General features: G+C 42.6%; 2 protein-coding genes across 6 annotated transcripts in view; both read left to right on the top strand.

Annotated features, from left to right (window-relative positions):
- Positions 1–13,547, top strand: topaz1 (testis and ovary specific TOPAZ 1). 5 transcript variants are annotated; one of them, XM_067611420.1, is made up of 21 exons: positions 2–536; positions 2,837–2,971; positions 3,443–5,723; positions 5,821–5,870; positions 6,286–6,386; positions 6,624–6,670; positions 6,768–6,835; positions 6,960–7,018; positions 7,594–7,680; positions 8,040–8,097; positions 8,325–8,476; positions 8,684–8,776; positions 8,868–8,983; positions 9,098–9,167; positions 9,282–9,453; positions 9,586–9,686; positions 10,116–10,281; positions 11,439–11,591; positions 11,990–12,193; positions 12,413–12,599; positions 12,699–13,547. In XM_067611420.1, exons 1-21 carry the CDS (start codon positions 185–187, stop codon positions 12,895–12,897), a joined length of 4,851 nt encoding a protein of 1,616 aa, XP_067467521.1. In that variant the 5' UTR covers positions 2–184; the 3' UTR covers positions 12,898–13,547. The 5 variants fall into 5 exon arrangements, with proteins under 5 accessions (XP_067467519.1, XP_067467521.1, XP_067467520.1 ...); XM_067611422.1 differs by lacking the exon at positions 2–536 and adding an exon at positions 1,005–1,116; XM_067611421.1 differs by lacking the exon at positions 2–536 and adding an exon at positions 1,123–1,220.
- A 4,571-nt stretch (positions 13,548–18,118) lies between these two features.
- Positions 18,119–21,412, top strand: part of trim71 (tripartite motif containing 71, E3 ubiquitin protein ligase) — a 34,339-nt gene continuing 31,045 nt past the window's right edge. Inside the window, exon 1 of the mRNA XM_067611417.1 lies at positions 18,119–19,986. Coding sequence (XP_067467518.1) covers positions 19,249–19,986 — 738 coding nt within the window. The 5' untranslated portion in view covers positions 18,119–19,248. The remainder of the gene's footprint in view (positions 19,987–21,412) is intronic.

Below are 21,412 nucleotides of genomic sequence, written 5' to 3'. Positions count from 1 at the left end.
GCACGCGCGGTGAGGTCAACACGGTGCCAATGTCGACCTGTAGCTAATTAATCAGCTCCAGGGAAAGTTGAGTTAGGGTCGTCGTTTCGCATTGTAGTTTACGCTTCACCTGGTTTTTCAACAGCAGAAAGTTTAAGAGTGTATTGTTCTGTAACTGTCGGTAATCATTTTAAAAATTGTCAGCATGTTTCCATCTTCTCACAGAGTGAAACTCAACAGAGTCGCATTAAAAGACGTCGTTGGGCTAAAACTGGCGCCGCGACGGAGACGAGTCTCAAAGCCGTTGAATAACGTTACAGCTGACTCCAACAAACAAGAAGAAAAACATGTCGTTTCTGAAATAGTGTCAGTGAAGGACAATAGCAGCAATGAACCCGTCCAAACTTTTTTAACAGAACAAATGGCCCCAGAAAATGACCCAGACACGGCTAGTAGAGATGCTGGAGAGAAGAAGTGTGAGCCAAAGAGGAGAAATGATTTCCAGTCATGCAAAAGGAAAGATACGGAGTTAAAACAAGAGGGGCCGATCACTAGAGGCAAGTATCACCAGAGCAAACCAAACACCAGGAGCAAGACAAGGTTGGAGAGACTCAGACCCAGGTTTACTCGGTGCTTTTGCGATGATTCAGAAAGTGCATCAGTGAAACCGTCAGTGGTGCACCGCCGGGTAAAACCGAAGGGCAAAATCCCCAAAACGTCTGGTAAAATGTCCAGCGAGGCACCTTTGGCTGTGAACAACGCCACAAATAACCAAACTAAACCAAAATATGGTGCGGGAAAACCGTCTAGTAGGAGATGCAAACTGAGACGAGAGGATACTAATTGTAAAACTCGAGTGACCTTGGTTTCTAAAAGCCGCCGCGACAGAGGCAGAGAGGGACAGAGACAGATAGAGGGACAGAGTCAGAGCAGGGTGGAGGCCCAGTCAGCTGGCTGTGATCCTCAGCTTGCGGGACAAGTGCGGACCGGAACACGGTCAACACCCACCGGACTCTCAAGTAAGGCGCACTTTGCTGTATCATTTGCTTAAGGTTGGGTTAGTATTACCATCAGTACGCGTATGAAGTTGGTGACAGTGGGCCTCTGCAAACTTTTTTTTTAATTGAGGATTTTCAGGTACTTAAAAGCTTTTAGCTAACTTGCGTTTTTTGTGCCTAAGTTTGATGAAACGTGTGAGATGCTAAGCTAACAGCGCGGCTAAACTGTCTTTACTAACTACCGTAAGTACCTTTTTCAGTTAATAACGTGCAGTGCGATCTTAAAATTTATTTACAAGCACCATGTAAAATTGGCATTTACGACCCATTGATATATTTTGATGCAGAATTAAATATGTGGTAGCTAATGGCATTGGGTGCATCCCTTTTAGATCAGCTCACATGTGCCCTGCAGATCACCCCAGCCTGCTCAGGGCCCTTTGGAGGTTCCTACTTACTGTGTGCTTTTGAGGAGCTGCAGTGCTAGACATGAGGTTTGCAGGGACTCAGATAGACTGAGCTGGGTTTACTAATAGGATGAATTTGGTTGCTTAGTTAAAAAAAAAGCACAAAATGTGTGTGTGTGTGGGGGGGGGGGGGGGGGGGGGGGGGGGGGGAAGTTTACATATTTCCACTGGGATAGTGTAATCTTCTCTGCTTTCCAATTTTCCATTAGGATTCTGAAGTTGGCCTCTGATTCGGGGTTGAGGGGAAAGTTAAGGCAAACTTAAATATTTAGCGGCTGATTCTCAGGTTCCGCACGACTTACACTTGTGAAAAGTGTTAGACATCATAGCAAAAGCCACTGTTTAAACCCACTTTCAAATTTGTGAAACGTTTTATTTTGCTTATGTAAACAGAAAAAAGGCAATTTCACTGCTTTCACTGCCTAAACAGCGTTAAGGCTTTTGTTGTGATTTCTAACACATTTTCACAAGTATAAGTGGTGCAAAAATGGAGAATCAGCCGCTAAATATTTATGTCTCCCTTAACCCCAAATGTGAAGCTGCAAATTGGAAGCTAACTTCAGCATTGTTTCTTCATTAAACCCCTGCAGTGGGATATGGCACTGTTAAAAAATGGATTTAAAATGCTGTTTAATGGTATTGGGTAGACATTAGTGTTGCCCAGTTTGGGACTGTCACTGTATGGGAGATTGTCATGGATACTTCCATAGGAAAGTGGCTGTGCGCTGCTTTTTATCGAGATATGGAAGTTAAACAAAAGTGCATCTGCCAAACTAATCCTCATTAGTGAAACCTTCTCTCTGATAATACATAACGTGCTGTCTGAAAACACTTGAAATTAAGTATAAATCTCATCTTTGAGTGGCTTATAAATGCTCATTGTTGTTCCTTGTGGCTGATGGGGATAAAAACAACCACTAAGGCTGTGGTTCTCATCAACCATTGCAGTGGCTGTTTTCCAACTGCCAGGCTCAGGGGACAGTAATGAGCTGATTACAGCTTGGTGCATCAGAATGCCCCTGCCTGGACAAGCTACACAAAGGTGAAATTTATGCTTTATCAGAGTCTTTTTCAAATAATAGCCTATTTTTAGATTTTACAAGGGAAACGATTCCAGTGATGAAGATTTACTGGTTGGTTTGGCAAATGCATGTGTGGTTAACTTACCCACTCCCAATGAAGAGCAGTGCACAGCCCCTTTTCAAAACAAGTGCCTGGGACTGTCTCCCATGCAGTGAATGGGACAATCCATTACTGATGAACCAAAAAGTAAAACAAAACAACACATTACCATGGTAATAAGGTGTGTCCTTTTAGTGTTTAACAATTCCAAATGGCAAATTCTTACTGGAACTTTTGCACTATTTGACACGTTTTTGTTTCCATTTGCAGACATTGATCGAAAGGTGCATCCACGCCTCACTGGACTGGCTGGTTCAGATGAGGCTTTGAGAAGAGCTGTCAGAGCCTCTGGCTGTAGTCTCTGTGGTGACTGTAAATACATTTCCCCCCAGCAGAAGACATTGGGTAAGCAAGGGCAGAAAAGCAGTAGCCCAGGGGCAGAGCGGCCTATGTTCACTGTGACCCCTAAGAAGATTATTGTATGGATAGACCGGTATCCCAAGGTGACGCTTTGTGATGTAGCCCAAAACTATGATGCATCCAATCACGATTCAGGCATTGTGTTACCAGACGTGCTGAAGAACAAGGTTGTGCGTTGCTTCAAACGGGACATGAGAGCTGGATTTCAGTTTAGGCCCAGTTGTTTAGGGCACAGCAAACATGGAAATGATGAAAGTGCTCTGGCTAAAAATAGTGGGTTGTGTCCCAGGGTTAAGTCTGAGACGAGCATCTGTCAGCCTCAGAGTCTGACTGAAAACCAGTATCACCTGAAGGAACACACATATGCAGAGACATTATCCACTCATACCTCATGTCATTTCCTGAAGGGTTGGGCAAGTGAAGCCTCTGCAACTTGTTCTGCTTCTTCCTCGCTAGGTAAGCATACAAACAAGGGGGAGTGCAGGACTGGCATGTGGGACAGAGATGTTGAGGAGGACCCTGGGCCAGGATATGACCTCATGAGAGAAGAGATGCATAGAGACAAAAGAGTAAAACTTGGGAACAGCATTGAAGATGGCAGTTTACCCTTCACTTCAGACTTAGAAAGCGTTAGTTGTAATGACCCAGCAAAAACTAGAGACAAAGAGAAAACATGCTCTGGGATGTCTGCTGACAGCCAGTCATGTTTAGAACTTGCCATCAGGAGCTGCAGAGCCTTTGACTCAGCTGTGAAAGATTACTGTGTCCTCAAGAAACCTTGTGGTGAGATAGGCGACCTCAGAAAAACTGACGCAGCACATATGTCATCGGAGCGGTTCTGTCAAAAGACTGAATTGGACACAGATGAACTTGAGTCATTAACCTGCCAGAGAGTGAGGGTCTATTTCAGAAAACCAAATTTTTCTTGTGCACGCACATACATGTCCTGGCCCTTCTCTAACAGTGGTCAGACCCTTGCAGCACATGCTGGTACCACAGCCTGTCCAGCAGAGCCTATTGATCCATCCACTAGAGATAACACCCACTTTCCAATAAGTCAAAATCAGCCAGTTTCAACCAGCAACCGAACCAATGTCATGCTCCCAAATGCAGCTACAGTAAGCTCAACCAACCAGGTCTCTCATGGAAATGAAGAGAAAGGAGAAGATGGTGCAAGACATGGAAGAGAAGAAGATGGCGAAAGGGGGGAAGGACATGGTAATATGTCTTCACAGTCTTTGGCCGGCAAAAACATGGAGTTTGTACCTCTCTTTAGGAAAGAATCACTGGCCAGTCCTCTGACAGACATTGCTACACTTTCCACCCCTAGTCACCAATGGGAGCTTGGTACTGAAACAGTGTCAGCCCCATCTTTGCCTGCTAATGGACCTGAAACTGACAGCTCCATGTCTACCCCTTCCCCCTCAGAGCTTGGCCTGAGTGACTGGGAAACTGCCACTTTGTCCCCTATGTCATCTCGATTCCCACATGGTGGTTTGAGCAGCCTCTCGGTCACGCCATCCTCCCTCCCACCTTCATCTTTTCTGCTGAACAAAGTCAAAGGTGTTGAGTTGCCTGATGCACATTCTACATGCGCATCACCAACACCATCTTCCTCCTCACCCAAATATATTGTTAAAACGATAAAAGACCCATTGTTCTGCTGCGAAGACACCCGAATGACTTCATGCAGTTCTTCATCTAGCGCTCCTCCACACAACTCCGACTCCCTTCATTCATGTGATTCCTTCCTCCTCCTCCCTCAAGAGGAGCAAGAGAGTGATGGAGGCATTCTCACAAGCAGGAGCCCACCAAAACTTGAGCCTTATTATTATACGAGCCCCTGTAACCATGGTGTAGTTGGAAAAGAGAGATCACTGCACAATGTCTCCACTGAACAGTGCAGAGAAACTGACTTAAACATGTTGTTGCTTCCACCACTGCTCTCTCCTGTTACTTCACCACAGTGGCACTCACGGACAAGCTTCCTGTCGCAAAGACCATGCAGCTCCGACGAGGAGGAGGAGGAGGAGGAGGAGATGAGCAAAGACACCAACAGACAAAAAATGTTCCAAGGACATCACATGCCACAAATTGTGAATGGCAACAGTGAAAGCTGCAAGAATGATCTTGAACACGGTGTTGAATTCAAGGGAGTATCGTCACATTTCAAAACTCTTACTGATGATACTCAAAGGGTACTTCAGTCTTCTCCCAGCAGTGATGAAGATGTAGATGATGGTAATGAAGAGGAGAATCAGAATGAAACTGATCACGAAGATGATGAGGCACAGGGTAGCAGTAAATCAGAGCAAGTTCCCTCAGATCCTAAAATAAAGGAAAAGATTACCTCAGGTGTTCTGACAGAATCCCGCTCTTCTCCCAGCAGTGAAGAAGATGATGGCGGAGCCTTCAATGGTGAGGGACAGCCACGTTCTGCTAGAGAAGAGGGATCAAGTGTATCTGAAATAGCAGGCGGTGAAAGGCATAAAACTAAAGCAGAGGCAGCTGGTGACACTCAGTCCTACATTTTGGATGAGTTCACAGCTTATGAACAAGATATCCTACTTGTGAATGTGATCCAGGATGACCCAGAGCTGTTTGACAAGCTGCCCCAGAAAAGTGTGCTGAAACTGGGTCCCACAAGGGTTAGTGAGGTCCCTAAAATCAGACCTACTGGAGTGGTGAAAATGCTGTTGCCAAGGACGAATGAAGCATCAGTGAAGTCTGAACAAAGGTAAGGGTTCATATTTGATAGCATCTCTCCTTACAGTCAAAGAAATTATGTGTAATCTTTTGTAAATGAAAGTTCTGTTATGTTATTTGTGTTTCAGATTGACGGCAATAAATATAGATTTTCACCGCATCAGTCCTGACATCAAAGGTATGCCCAGTGTACCAGTCAGAATTTTTAAAGTGATGTTTGAGATTAGTTGATGCTTCAAATCCTGTGAGCCAGTGGCTGACCAGACAAAAATGAACAGCCAAGAGCCATAATGCGAATTAGTATAAGCGACAACACAACATGCAAAAAGTTATAATCATCTACAATAGAAGCAGACATCTTTTGTATATTTTTGATGCTGAATTGTACTCTGACCTCATCTTTGATTGACAGAACTCAGAAAATATCCATGCATCAATACCACAACAAATATTAAACTCATATGTAAAAAAAAAAAAAAAAGTGTCCTTTGAACAATGAAATATATCTTGCTTTGAATTTGCTTCATGCAACATATTTTATCCAAAGATCGTCATGTAATTTTATTGTATGTATTTTTATGTGTCTTTTACAGAGGAGAGTGAAAGCCGGCCCTGGAGACCTCAGTGTAGCAGCACCCCTTTCAAAATGCAAAGCAACTCGTGGCCCGCCACAGAGAAGCAAACCAAAACCATGGTAATGTAGTAACACTGCGTTGTGATATATAGTGGTTCACACTTCCCAGAACTATCTTTCAGCACTTTACTGCAAGGCACCAGGCTTGGAAACAGCATAACTTCTCTGCATTTGTAGAGAAACAAAGCATTTACAGGGTCTCTCTTGCATCAAAGCTCTCTTGACAAAAACAGTTTCAGTTACTATATCAAGAGGTACGCTGTATAATGTTAAATCTGTCTTGTTTTTTTTGAACAGGGTCAATGTGATGCCAACAACAATCATGTAAATGGAGGGCCACAAAGGTACCTGTTTTTACACATTTCACGATGAAAACATTCTTGTACCCAATCAGATCTTCCAGTGTTGTGATAATTACTCTGTTTACGTCCTTCTTAATAGGAACCAGCCCATCCAGACAGTGAACTCCACACTTAATCACATCCCTCCATTCATGACTGTAAGAAATGGTGAGAAAATGAAAACAGCATAGATAATGACTTAAGTTTTAACTGGTGTCACTTGGTTTTCTAAAGTGGAGTAAACATCTTGAACAGTTGCTTATAAGTGCTCTGTTGGATGCTCTTCACACAGGGCCATGGACCACAACCCCAACAAACATGACAGAATTTAGGCGCCAGAAATCCAACACTGTAAGTATTCAATTAAATGAAGAACAGTCACTGTCTTCCCTCAAAGCAAATGCCTCATTTATTAACATGTTTACGGGCTTTAGCTAAGATTTTCCACTACTTATCCTAAAGAATCTGACCAAACCTAATAAGATATAGACAAAATATATATGTACAATTCATGCTAGTACAGAATTATTGTTGAAAAGGTTTGTGCATTAAAAAAAAAAAATTTAACTTTAAACAAGAAAGCAATATAATTGAATGTCCTTTATTCCTGATGTGATTGATTGCACTACTTTTCCAATGTGAGACTTGGATTTTCCCAATTAAAAACAACAACAAAAAATATAATTAGGACAAGAAAGTATGCAAGTCTGCTTTAGGATATATGTAACAATTAAAATGAATATAAATGACATTAATCACCTTCTATTTCTCAGTCATATAGTTTAACCTAATCAGTGTCCATAGACTAAAATTACCGATACTAGTTGTAACTTTGGATAGATTCAAACAACAGTAACAGTAACAGTAACATGATGTTGACTGTAAGGTAAATGAGTAATGCAGCATCTCCTCCTCTCAACCTTCAGTATTGCAGGCAGTACTTCAGTGAATCACTGTCCTGCGGGTTCAAGATGTGTCGATTCCAGCATGTACCTGTAGAGGGAGATGAGAAGGTACGCTCACAGGGAAATTATGCTGTTTTCTTGACTTGGCAAGCAGTACGCTAAACTATGAATATGCTGGTGCACTGCACGGACCTGTACCTTTTCTTTCATCAAGTAAAGAAGATTAAGTAGACAATTAACATTTGAATATAAAAGTTAATGTAAGTTTATTTAATTTAGCAATTCACCTCAGGTCAGTCAGAAGTCATATTGAAAGCTGGTGCCTGTAAAGTTGAGTAATGCTTCATGCTAAAGCTCTCTGATTGGTGTTGATCACAGAGGCAACATCACCCTCTGCTGTGCCCGATCTGTAACTCCACACTTTATTTCAGAACTGTGGAGTCATTTCATTTTTTTTTCTCTTTCAGTTCTGTGTTGACACTGTGACACGGTTCTCGAAAAATCCAATGTGCCTCCAGAAAGCAGGTACGATTTCAATGTCTACAATTATTTAACCTCAAACAGACACAGTCCATACAGTGTGAATGTGTTTCTTCTAAGTGACACGTCTGTGTGAATGTCTTTATCTCTCTCAACTGATTGTCATTCTTAATCTTTTTACCTTTTTGCTACATCATCTGTCTGCTCTACGTCTCTCTCTCTCTCTCTCTCTCTCTACTTGGCTCTCCTGCCTGTTTCATTTTTATCTCCAGGAGCTGTGTTTACAGGCTACTACCAGAGCAACCCACCAGGAGTGTATTTCTCCATGCCAGTGCTTCTGTCACTCCTCTGGGCTCTACTCAAAGCTGGCATGGTGTCTGATGTCTTCTCAGTCCTCAGCGTCAGCTTGGCCCACAAGATAGTGGTCAGTCGGGTTTTCATCCATCTGTCAACAACAAAGTCATGGTGCAGTTACAGTACACCTTGTAGTCCAGTAGAAAGCAGGGCTTATTCTATTTTGCATGGCCAGAGAAGGACTGTAATGGTAAAACATTGGTTTGTATGAACAGCATGTTAACTTTTGGGCCTGAAAATAAATTCTGAACATTTATCCCTTTTCCTCTCTTGGTAGCCTGGCCATGAGTTCCTGCTAGCTCTTTTCAACTATGTAAGAGAAAAGGGTCTGGTGGGCTGTGTACCTGAACTCATGCAGCTCACATTCAAGGTATCTGGATTCCTACTCACTTAACTTACTGTATTGTAGCAGAATCTGAATGTTGTTTTGTGTATATAAATGTCTCCTCATGTATTGACAGATGGCCACTGCTGGACTAGTGCTGAGTTTGGATTGCTTTGACTGTGTAAAAAACACTCCTGAGTTCCAGCAGACAGTCCATCCAAACTCACCTGTTTCATTGTCTGGCAACCACAAGTGAGTGGAACATCACTTTTATACAAGTGGTTATTTACCCTCTCTTCTCTGTGTTTTTTTTTTTTTTTTGCCGTCAGTAGAAGCAGCTGCCTGACTCTATCTTTGTTATCAAAGGTTATCAGTGTCCACCAGTGCACCCTTTCCAGAGTACCTGAATTTGGCCCACGCCATTGTGGAGATAGAGGTTAGTTCTTTTCTTCGGTAGATTACTTTTGTCAGTTGATCCACAAGAATGAAATGGTTTTGTGTTTAATCTGTCGTTGCACTCAGGCCTGCTTTTATGCTTTGTGTCGGTCAGCTTTGTACGAAGCAAGAGGACTGGAGGCGGATGGGGGAGGTTTTCAAGTCCATTTGTCAATCCTGCCAACATCCCAACCAAGTGGAGCACATCAGCGGTCGAGTTGCAATAGCGCTCCTGTCTGAGAGTAAAGACAAGCTGTCACTGCCCTTTGCTGCCTTGGCTGAGACAGGTCCAAACTCCTTACTTCAGATAAAAATGATTTAACTGCATTGTTTCTAAATCATGGTTCTCTGTTAATATTATTTTGTGATTTTAAAAATTCATAATGATGCTTGAAGGTTTGATTACTCTCATTTTTTAGTGTGTCAGAGTGAAGGTGAGGACAGCCTGATCAGGAGTTTCTTAGGCAGAATTGGAGTCTCGCTTATGTTAAGATACCACAAAACACACCAGTGGGCCAGGGTAAATACAGTGTGTGTGTGTGTGTGTGTGTGTATGTGTGTGTGTTTCACATGCCTGTCTTCTGTCTAGATGTGTCTGTCTTCACTTAAGGAAACTAATGTAGCCAGCTATAATCTGTTACTCTGTGAATGAAAGTAGCCTCTGGAAACAGTTTCCTTGTGTTTTATCAACTTGACTTAAACAATTCAGACATTTCTCACGTTGTACAAAAACAAACAATTGAATTGTTACAATAATTGGACTTTTTGTGAGAAATGTAGAACCTTTGTGATATGATGGTAACACGTAAACACAGCAGCCACTCCCATCTTTGTTATCACTAAAAAGTTGTACAATTTAAGATATAATATTTTAAGCAATGTATCTGGTATTTAGGTGTGTGTGTGTGTGTGTGTGTGTGTGTGTGTGTGTGTGTGTGTGTAAATGTAGGGTCGGAAGGTGGTGGAGGTGCTGTCCTTGTCAAAGGTCAACTACTCGATGCTGAAGGGTTTGTTTGGGAATGAGGACGGCGCATCACGCTGCTACCTGGTTACTGTGGCTACTGAGCTCTTCCTCCTGAGTGGCAGCGTGGAGGGAGCTCTGAACACACTCCGAGGTAACCGCTGTTATCACTCATTTTAAGATATGTAACACTTATGTTTGATGATCAGAAACATCAAATGGCTGTCATATAAACCAGAGAAATTACATTTTAAACATAATTTAGAGTAACTAGTATGCTTGATGCTCTATGGGAAAAGAAAAAGGAGTGAAGCAATTTGTTTTTCATAAGATATTGTTATGGCATACTTGAAATACAGGCGAGTAGGCACATTTTTACTTCTGTGGACAGTAAACACCTCATTAAAAAAGGACTCTGGAGTTGGACACTGATGTGGCTCAATCACAGCTAGAAACATTGCTACAAATAAAGCTCTACTGATTTGAATGCCAATCAACAACCCCATATTATAGCCCCCATAGTTCTTTTTATTTATAGGACACCCTATAAATCATACATACTCAAGAGGGGGACTCCGGTCCAAGTCTGGACCAAATAACAATTTAATCTGGACTGGGAACAATATTTCACTGCAGCCTGACCTGGACTGCTTTTGAATGACACATCGCTATCACGTCAACCCACCTGTCTTTAATCAGCTGCTCGCTAGACGCTGACAGTTAGCAAGGTTGTAGTCGATGTTGGCGCTCTGGCTTGCTCAAAACTAGCCAATACTACTAAATAAAGGTTGACCATGAAAACTGTGCATTCAAGCATTAGTGGACTGGTCTTGTTCTTCATTCTGCCTGAAGCCATGCGTGATTTGCAATGAAACAGTGGCCATATTGAAGAGTGGTAACGTAAAACACCACTGCAACACCATACATGCCCATTTTGAACAAAACTATCCTGGAAACACAGAGGTAAGAACCACAAAATTGAACCAGTTGAAGTTGTCATATCACCTACATCAGCATAATTGTAAAATCAATTGATGAATACAGTAAAGAACTCATACCGCAGCAGACTTACTAATGAACACACCAGTGTGCTATTGATTGGACATGGAGACACAACAGAGGTGTCACTTCTCTCATTAATACAGAAATGCTGTTCATGTACAGAGTTTTGTACTGAAATATCATGTAATGCACCCTTAGTGGACATTTGATGCTGTGGAGATTTGGTTAGTGAACCTCTACTGCTAATAAATAATGCTTTAGGAATCTGTTCAATAAATTGTGTGTTTATTTATGCATCTGTTAATCCAGAAAACAAATGGTTCCTGAGTTCGTGCTTGTGGCCATGTGAGCCTGCTGATCTGGAGAGTAGAAGTCGTGTGCTGATGCGTCTGGCTGAGAAAACCTCTCACAGAGACACGCTGGAGGTCCTCCGTAATCTCCCTGGAATCAAAGAGCCAAATGGTGAGAAAACACAACCAGTTCTGTTCCCAGTTTTGTCACCTTTAGCCACTTAACTTCAGAACCAGAACTTAATTTTGTGAACAGCTGATACCCTGCATATTTCAGGGCATGGCTCTAGGGCTGGCAGTGTTGGTCTGTTGGTTGGTCAGTCTGTCCACCATTTTGGAAGAATAAATCAACAACTGTTTCATGGGTTTCCATGAAATTTTGTACAGACATTCACGATCCTATTGATAATGACCCCCCCCCCTTCCTCTAGTGCCACTATGAAATCGACATTTTTGTTTTTTAGTCAAATACCTCAGATATATTCATGCTGCTCAGATTCCCTGACTTTTCATCCTGTGCCACCAGTAGGTCAATTGTGTGTAATTGTGTGTATGTTTTGTTTTCCTCAGACCTGGTGGATATCTCCAGGTACAGTCCCCTGTTTAACTCTCACCTACAAGTGTGTATGGACAGACAGATACTTCCTGTAGCCTCAGACACAGTGGACTTCATGCTCTTGAAAAACCTGGCAGTTGACCAGGTGGTGCTGCAGATACTTTTACATAAACTGGGGAAACAAAACTTGTGGCTCCGCGCAAGAGAAGTCTTCAGACGTAAGTATCACCTTCTAATTTATCGGCTGCTCATCTTGGATCGTAAACACAATGCAGGAAAAAGCATCCGCACGTCGGGTGATAGATCCCTGACTTTATTGGACTTAAACAGCAACTTCATAAACACATTATCCAATAAAAATAAATGTCAAGTTATTCTAACACTGTAGTTGTTCCATCTATTGATTCAACGGCTTAATTAATGTGTACGTTCACCAGACTCTCTGAGTGTGGGGTACTACGCAGGTGTATCAGCTCCCCCTGGTTTCATGGCACTGATCGTCCCCTGTCGACTGGGGGAGGTTGAGCTGGCTCTCACCTTTGAAATGTTCATCACTGTCAATGCAACAGTCATTGTGCACCTTACAGAGACCACGACTTCCTGCCTCAGCATCACTCTGAAAAGGTAACGCGTGTGTGTGTGATGGGTATTTGTGTGTGAGAAAGCCCTCATTCCATTATGTGATCTGTATGTACATGATGGTCCTGCTTCCTCCTCTTCCAGGACTCAAAGCTGTGAGAGCGAGTACCTCTCTGCTGGTAGCCGCCTGCTCTCCGCAGCATGTATCCCTCAGCCCAAACTAATTGTTCACTACACAGCAGTTAACTCCTCACAGGAGCAAGTGTTCACACTTGACATTCCCTCTGCTCGACGCTGGCTCCGCCACAATCATTTGTGGGCCAATGAGGTGTGGACGCACTAGACCAAAGCGTTACTCCCCCCTATAGTCACCCTGAAACTGTTCATGTTCCAGAGACATCAGTTGACTCTGGGAAAACAACCAATGAAATCAGGAAAACGAACGCATGTGCATTTCTGTTGGCTTGTACGTTTGTAACACTCAATGGTGCTATTTCAATTTAGCTTTTGACTAAGAAGCAGAAAATCAGAAGATCACCACCAAAGACTGACGCCAGAACTTTACCCTGTTTGTTTTTTTTACAAATCTAATAATTTATCTTTGTTCAGATTTCTTTTAAAATATGTTAAAGGAGTTATTTTGTTAATTCCCTGTCGTTTCCAGAGGAGTTCTTTTAGCTAATTTGTCTTTCATTTATGTCACTCAGTGTTTATGTGATTTACTATTTTGAAAAAATAAAGTCTGTGGGGGAAGTCCAGCATATATTTGTAGGGTTGTTGTTGTTACAAATATTATAGATTTTGTTTACTTAATTGTAAATAACATCTGAGTGTAAATAGGTATATATTTATAATGGTGTTAAGTCTTTGACAGTATTATGTTACTGAATTATATTAGTGATTGTCAAAACCTCAACTGTTGCCAGTTCAAGAGCTGTGAATTTACATTTCCTTTGTATGACGTTTTTATAAAACCGCTGTTCTGCTCCAAAAGGTTTGGCTCTGTGTTGTTTCTTCATAGAAGGATGGTATGCATGTAATGCCGCCAGTTACTCCCCTGTAGTCTTAACCTTATTTCCCTGGTGTCCATGAGCATATACACACGTTTCAGGAAACTCAATATCACATTATAGTGTTCCCAGACAACTGACCATCTGGTAAGCGGTACAAATCATGAATCAGTTCCAGTGGCTTTTACCTTTTCCAGATATGTTTCTCTTAATATTGCAACCCTCTCCAGTCATATCCACCTGTCTGTTGGTTTTGGGGGATGTCATCATGAAAAAGTAACATCACTGCATATTTACTGCAGTTATCAGTGCCTGGAACTGATTTGAGAAGCTTGATTACTGGCTTATTAATCAAGGTTGAAGGGGTGAAGCATTTTGTCCTGCTGGATTTTAAGTATGACACCAATTGACCTGCTGGCCTGATGATGCATGACACTGAAAGGCCTGATAATTAAGACTGATATGGAAGTTACACACATCGCAGTTCCTGTTTGTTGGACAAAGGATGGACTTCTTAATGGTAAGTTTCTCTTGTTTTATGTTCAGCTGACCTGAAAGATCCCCTCTCTAGACTCTTAATGCAAATTACAATAGCTGCATGCACACAGACATTTTTTTCCCCCCTATTCCATAGAGCAAATCAGAAACAGCCTAAAAAATGTAATAACATCTACAGATACGGCTGCCATGACAGCTAAGAAACCACACGTCACTGGCCAGTGTTATCTGGTTTAAGGTCTATGCTCCCCAGTGCCTTTAAAGCTGGGAGAAAATGTGTTTGAAATAACTATATCCAAACACATCTTCACATAAAATCTGTCCTTTTTATTGGCACAAATGCATTTTCTCATTTCATCTATATTAAAGGTAAAGAGCTACATATGGCTGACATCATGCCCCTCACATATGTGTTTCAGTGCCTTGTGTATGTATTTTACAAGCCCAATATAAAGGTGTTACAGAGCAACCAAACCACCAGGGGGGAGTACTGGACTGTGCTGAGATGAATCAGCAGGCATGGTTCGTTGATATAGATGTCAGGCAAATTAATGAAATGTGGATAAAATTTAAAAGATGCTGGTGGAAGTAGAAGAAAATAGACCTCTGTCAAGACAGCTGTAATAGTGGACAGCTCCTGTTTAGCACTTTCTCACAATTTTATTCCAACAGCTGGAGCAGAGGATGATCTTTATCTAAGTCAAGCCATTTAACTTACTGTAGTGTCTATCCCATCATCTCACTTCTCAATTTCTTAACGTCATGATACTTTTCAACTTGAGGTCTATTTATATGGATCAGAAAGAGCTCCTTTGTCATTTATAAAATGGCGCAGCTGCTGCATTTGGGTTTCTCTGGCAGCAGTTAGGCCTAAAAGTTTGAGATGACCCAAGAAAAATGAGAGACAACTGTTTGAGACGTAGGGACTGTGGGATGATAGGGAGACAGATGGACTGAGGGATTGAATGATTGCACAGTTCATCACTTTCTACTGTTACCACCCTCCCCCACCCTCATTCAGCATTGCAATTAGTTGGAGCCTCCTGCAGCATACATTTAGCAAAACACTGCAGATCATCTGTTTTTCCTTCTATCGTCACAATCTGTGAGATGGTCCTGAGAGGCGAGCTGGGGGGCAAGTAAGAGTAAAAATAGGCCTGGTCGACCTTCACGTGGTCTAGATACATGAATGTCTGTTGAGATGTTATTTCATGTTAACATTGTCAAGGGGCCTGCACCATTCAGTCAGATGATATGCTGTAAATAATGGAAAATGACCATATTGGGCAAACCGGCGCCAAAGTGTGTGTCGTCCAGGGATAGAGATAATCCTAACACAGAACCATTTGTGTGATTTTTTTTTTTCTTCTCCTCAAAGCAGTGCTCTCTAAATCATATTCACCCCTGCCTGAAGGCTCAATAACCTTCACTACCCTCCAGACTTTAGCCTGTGTCATCTCAGAGCTGACATGTCATCTGACAATGACTTCTTCAGACTTGAAGAATAGTAATTAACACACTGATTTATCCGCTTGTGTGCGCAGTCTGCAGTGGCTTTATGAAAGGCCTTTGTGAAACAGAAGGCACCACAGGCTATTCCATCCGGAGGAGTGTTTTCTCACTTTGACGTATCAACATAACCTCTAGTGTGTTTGCAAGTCATCCATCCTTTTATCCGCCCCTTGCTTACTTTGATCACCTTGCGAGGTCACTGTAAATCAACCACCATCTCCCTCTCTGCCTGAGTCTCTGTTGTTCTTTCCTTTAACCGTGAGATAAATGGGGTAACACTTGTGACCTTATGTCAAATTAAGTTTGATAAGTGTCTCATATGATCTCACTTAGATAATTACCAAACCCCACAGCTTTGACCCTTCTTCTAATTCCTCTGCTGCACTAGTTGCTTTCTTGCAAACGCTTGTGTAACTTGTGTTTTTGTAGTTGACCTCGGCTTCGTCCTCATTAGTGTTTATGAGTTACAGCCCAAAGGTTATTCAAATTCCTTCAGCCCAGTATTTCAACTAAAGTTAGTGGACAGTCTTTAAAGCATGGGTGTTGAATAAATTAAAAAAACAAATTGATTGATTGAGAAAACAATCTGAACACAATGTTCATTTAGTAATTGTTCGGGACCTTTCAATCATACCACATGATTTTCATCAGGAGTTAGAGTTTGCCTAGTTGTCAAGAAGTTCAAATGTTTTCTTTGCACTTCAAAGACTTTTTGTCCATGTTGGCTTGGAAGCTGAAGTTCAGAGTTTATTCTTGACTTTAGAAATAGAAAGTGATTTAAAAAATCTCAGCATGAGATCCATTTAATAGCCGTTTTTCCTGATGAGATCTGTGTGTAAGAAGGAAAAGCCAAACTCTCCACAGCTGGAAAGAATGGATGAGTCTAAAAAAATGTATGTAAGATGGATGTATGTAACAGAGTCTGACTATATTATTTCCCTTAAGGAGAGCCTTTCATTTTAGTCACATAGGCATTAACAGGATGGATGTCAGATCGCTTTTGCATTGGTAAACAAGTCCAAAGGAAATTTCTGCCAAAGGCTGTAGTGATTCACAGCTCTTTCATTACTGCAACAGATATTATGAAAAAGACTACTGACAGGATATAGAGCACTTACTGTGGATGTGAGTACATATGACACACCACAATTAGGTGATTAGTCAGCCCTGTAAAATATGTTTCTAAATAAATGCTCTCTGCAAAGTGAGTCACCCATTTATTCATTTTCCTATTGTCAGCCAGCCAATGCAGACATGATGCTTCCCCAGATGTAAATAACACGAAGCGTGACACGTGCTAATGGTGTGGCCTAATCATATGCTTTCAAGATGTGAGACGATAAATACAGAGACAGATGCAACTTGTGGAGTGACATGGTGGAAAGATGTGTTGATGCAAAATTCATCCCTGCTTCATAACTTATTCATTCAAATGCTTGTTTTATAGGCCTCTGCTGGTGAATAATAACTTAAGAGCTTTTTGAGATGAGCAACAGATCGATACTCTTTCATATCCCAGGACTCTAACATGTCCATGAATACTTTACAACTCTCTGTTTCAGAAACCGCTATTTAAAACTCCACCATGATGCAAGTTGAGCATCAAATATGAGAAAAACATGGATGTTCATTATGTGTATTTCTACTTGCTGCTATTTTTGGTTTTCAGAGTTCAAGAAATCAGATGCATGCACAATGAATTTTGGTTTCCAAAACAAGTTTTAAAATGGCAAAAAAAAACCAAACTATTTTACAACAAACAAACAAAAAAAGAGCCAAGTATAATATCTGACTGACTGGATAGTTTATTGTGATCTTAATGCTTTAAATATATGTACATCTTGTTTGATGTTTGTATGTTGTATATTCCTACAGAGATTTATAGTTATTTATGCTGTAATATTCATATAGAGTCTGTCTGAAATGTCTCTCTTTTCACTGTTGAAAATTATTTTGCTGATGTCCAACAAGAAAGTTTAATTTCAGTGTGATTCAAGTTTGACAGTCAAGTTTCACTTTTTCCATGGCTATCCTGTCACCTCCAATGCAGATGAAAAAATATGGAACATTCCTGGAACAATATCTTTATCATTTTATCCGTTACTTAACACCACAGCTTACAAATTAAGAAAACAGGCCTACTCTGAGTCTCCAGTAAGACTCTTCAGTAATATTTAGCCAACCTTAATGCACCAGCTGGAGGGTCAGGATTCAGTATTCCCCGTGTACAGTATGAACATCAATCATAATTAGCTTTGTGTGCTGTAGGGGTGATATCCTTAGGGAACGCTAAATCAAATACAATTAATGACTCCTGGTTTTATCCCATTTCATGTTATTTAATTTCCTTTTACGTTACGCAGAAGAACTTTATTTAATTTCCTTTAACGTTACGCAGAAGAACTTTATTTAATTTCCTTTAACTTTACGCTTGAGAACTTTTCGCATGCACGCGCATCCCCCCATCCCTCACTATCGGGAACGAGCGCCCCTCTCCTCCCCCTCCCTCCCTCCCTCCCTCCCTGGGGCGGAAGTGGGTCCATTTTTTCTCAGTCGGATAAGAGCGGCTCGAGGAGCTGCAGCCCGAGCAACACGCGCCCACGAGAGCGCACACCTTCATGTTTATGTGAATGTTTAATTCTCCGAGAGTAAACAGCTACAACAACAGCGGAGTAAGGGACGTGGAAAAGAGACCCATACGGTCGTTGGACCGAGTTTTTTACCGGTTATAGGGCGCCGTTGTTCCGCGCTGTCGGAGGAAAAAACCCCGTGCGCATTCCTCCACGCAGAGAGCCAGAGAGTGGACGGGGAAGGAGAGCTGGAAGCGGCCTCTTCACACGGTGGACCCCTCAATTCACCCGCAGCAGCTTGTTACAGACGTGCTGTCTGGTAGTTTTGGCTCTATCTGAGACTCTCTGTGTTTGTTTTTGACGCCCTAATGACCCACAGCACATTATGAGGTCGTTGCTTTGATGAATAATTTACGGTCTCTCGGTCCGAGGCTCTCGCTGCGACTGCCAAGCGTCCGCTGGCTGCGCCTGACGCCGCCTGAACGGGCCCCGATGGTGGACTAGAGTGAAAAGCCACAACCTCAACACGGACTTAAATTTGGAGAGCAGTTTTTTTTTTTTTAAAAAAAGAATAATTCTTCAGTACTCGTCTGGGTGCTGCTTTGAAGCGCGGAGCTCCGTAGTCATGTTGCCGAGCCGGTGGGGGAGGAGAGACGGAGCCCCCAGTACTTCGACGCCGATCCAGTGTCACTCCAGTTGCGGGTTTATTTTATGAGCCTCAACAAAACACCATCCGACACTTTTTCCCCCTCAGAAGCGCCAACATCACCCATTGTCATCTTGTTGGTCATGTAAGAATGACGCGGATGCTTCTTGCTACAACGCCTTTATATGATCTCAGCAGCCTAAGTATCTTCTTTATACCTCAATCTTTAAATAACTGTTTTGGAGAACTGGCTACCTCCTTGTTTTACATCAGATCTGAGTTATATAATACAGAGAAATATCTGTAAGTCGATGAACTCCGTTTTCACTGAACTGACTTAAATACCTCATGAATCTACCTCAAATACCAGATTGTTTTCCACATAACACAACGGGCCGATGTGTCCCCAAATGAATACCTCAACTGTAAACTGAGCCTGTGTTTCAGTCACACTGCAGATGGCTTCGTTTCCAGACTCGGACCTGCAGACGTGCCCGCTCTGCAAGGAGCTGTGCGGCTCCTCTGCTCCCATCTCCTCCAGCTCTTCTACCTCTTCATCGTCCTCACATACCTCGTCCTCCTCCAGCCAGACCACCAGGAGGCTTCACGTCCTGCCCTGCCTCCATGCCTTCTGTAGGCAGTGCCTAGAGGGCCAGCGCAGTCCCGGGGACCCGCTGAAGCTGCGGTGCCCCACTTGCGACCAGAAGGTGTCCATCTCAGAGGCCGGGGTGGACTCCCTGCCTTCCTCCAACTTCCTCTTCAGCAACCTGCTAGATGTGGTGGTGAGCTCCGAGGAGCAGATCCAGAACAAGAACGGCCACCATCACCACCGGGGAGGCTTAGGTGGTGGCTCCTCCGGCTTCCATCACCCCCATGGAGGCCTGCTGCACCAGCACCACCTGGGAGAGCCTCAGTGCAGCTCCTGCGATGAGGAGAACCAGGCCACCTCCCACTGCCTCGACTGCCAGGAGTACCTGTGTGACAACTGTGTGCGGGCACACCAGCGGGTGCGGCTGACCAAGGACCACTTCATTGAGCGCCTGGGAGAGAACCTCCACTTGGGCCGGGTCAACGCCAACAGCAACCCGGGCCAGCCTGGGGTGTCGGTGTCCCTCGCCCAGTCCCTGCAGAACAACTTCGCCCTGTTGTCTCTGTTCCAGGATCGCATGAGCTTCTGCCAACACCATGACAATGAGGTGAGTGGAGCACAAGAATAACACTGAAACCACATAACCTGAGAGGATAGAAACACAGCTGCATGTGCTCATTCATATGATTAACCAATAGTTGAAATAAAGGCACATCACACACAAGTACTTAATCTATTTTGACACATTTAGTGGTGCCTTGGCATCTAAACCTACCCCACTGGTCCTCTGGTGTTTGTAGTCTAATAACACCATATTTATTGTGCAAAACACACACGCACACATTCACACACACACACTATAGTGTAATAGTATTATGTGTGTAGTATAGAACCATACTGGGGGCCATATGGCCTTAGGTTCAAAGGGAGCTGAGTGGCTCTTCACCTAGTTCCCTGGAGACGAACAGGCACGTGTGCTTAGCTGGATGTACACACACACACACACACACACTGCATGCACGCACACACTTATATGCATAGACACATGCAGAGTCTGGTTAATCTGTACCACACCATCCATTCAGGGCAGAGAGAGGCCCCTGTAGTAACTGCACACATGTTTCTATGACTGTTAGAAGTCCTATGCATGGACGTATTATAGAGATCTAGCTTTTCTCTGATAATGGGAAAGACAAGTTGGAACTCGGGGCCCAAAGTTCTTTTTTTTTTTTTGGACCATGTGATCTGGGAAAAGGAAACTACAAAGGCCCATAAAACAGGAAACCAGCTTTTTCTTGGTTTAGTCATATGGTCAGGAAGAATAACAAATAGCATTAGTAGGGGGTCTTGGAATGTAATTTTTCTTCTGGTTTCTGTTGAGGAGCTCAAGGAAGTTTTCCCTGCCACTGGATAATACACTACTAGGCCCCTAGAGCGTGAATAAAATATCAATCAGTGTCCTATCAAAAAGCTCTGGTGTTGTTATATCTGCAAATGTGGCCAGTAAAGTTAGTAAATGTTCAGCAGATTGACAGTTTCACACAGAACGTTTGCTTAAACACTTAAGAATTCATATATAATGAAATAGTGCAACGCTACTGCAAAAGTTAGTCATATTAACTTCCTCGCATGACCAATTAACAGACTTGAGTTACACAGCAGTCCTTTAGGTTACAGTGGCACATGTACACTTGACACCCTGTTAATAAACATGGAGTCAAACACTGGAGACTTGACAGGACGCCATTTGTTGTGAACTGAATCTTGAAAAACTTGCTGGCGCCGGCCACTGCCATTCAAGTTTTGTGTGTTGTGACATGTGTGACATGTGAATGATGAGAAACATTCACCTTTATGCAAATACACCCTGACTCGCTCGCACAAAAACCCTCAGTCCGGCTGGTTTTTAAAGAAAAGCCGATCGTCGTCGTCAACGGCTTCCTAGTTCTCTACGATATAACTTTAACGTGCTGCGATGCATGAAAACACTTTGCTGAGTAATAATCAGTCATCAAGAAGTGAGTAATTCAGCA

The sequence above is a fragment of the Thunnus thynnus genome, chromosome 15, assembly GCF_963924715.1.
Source record: "Thunnus thynnus chromosome 15, fThuThy2.1, whole genome shotgun sequence".
Taxonomy (NCBI): Eukaryota; Metazoa; Chordata; class Actinopteri; order Scombriformes; family Scombridae; genus Thunnus; species Thunnus thynnus.
This window is presented reverse-complemented; position numbering and strand designations above follow the sequence as displayed.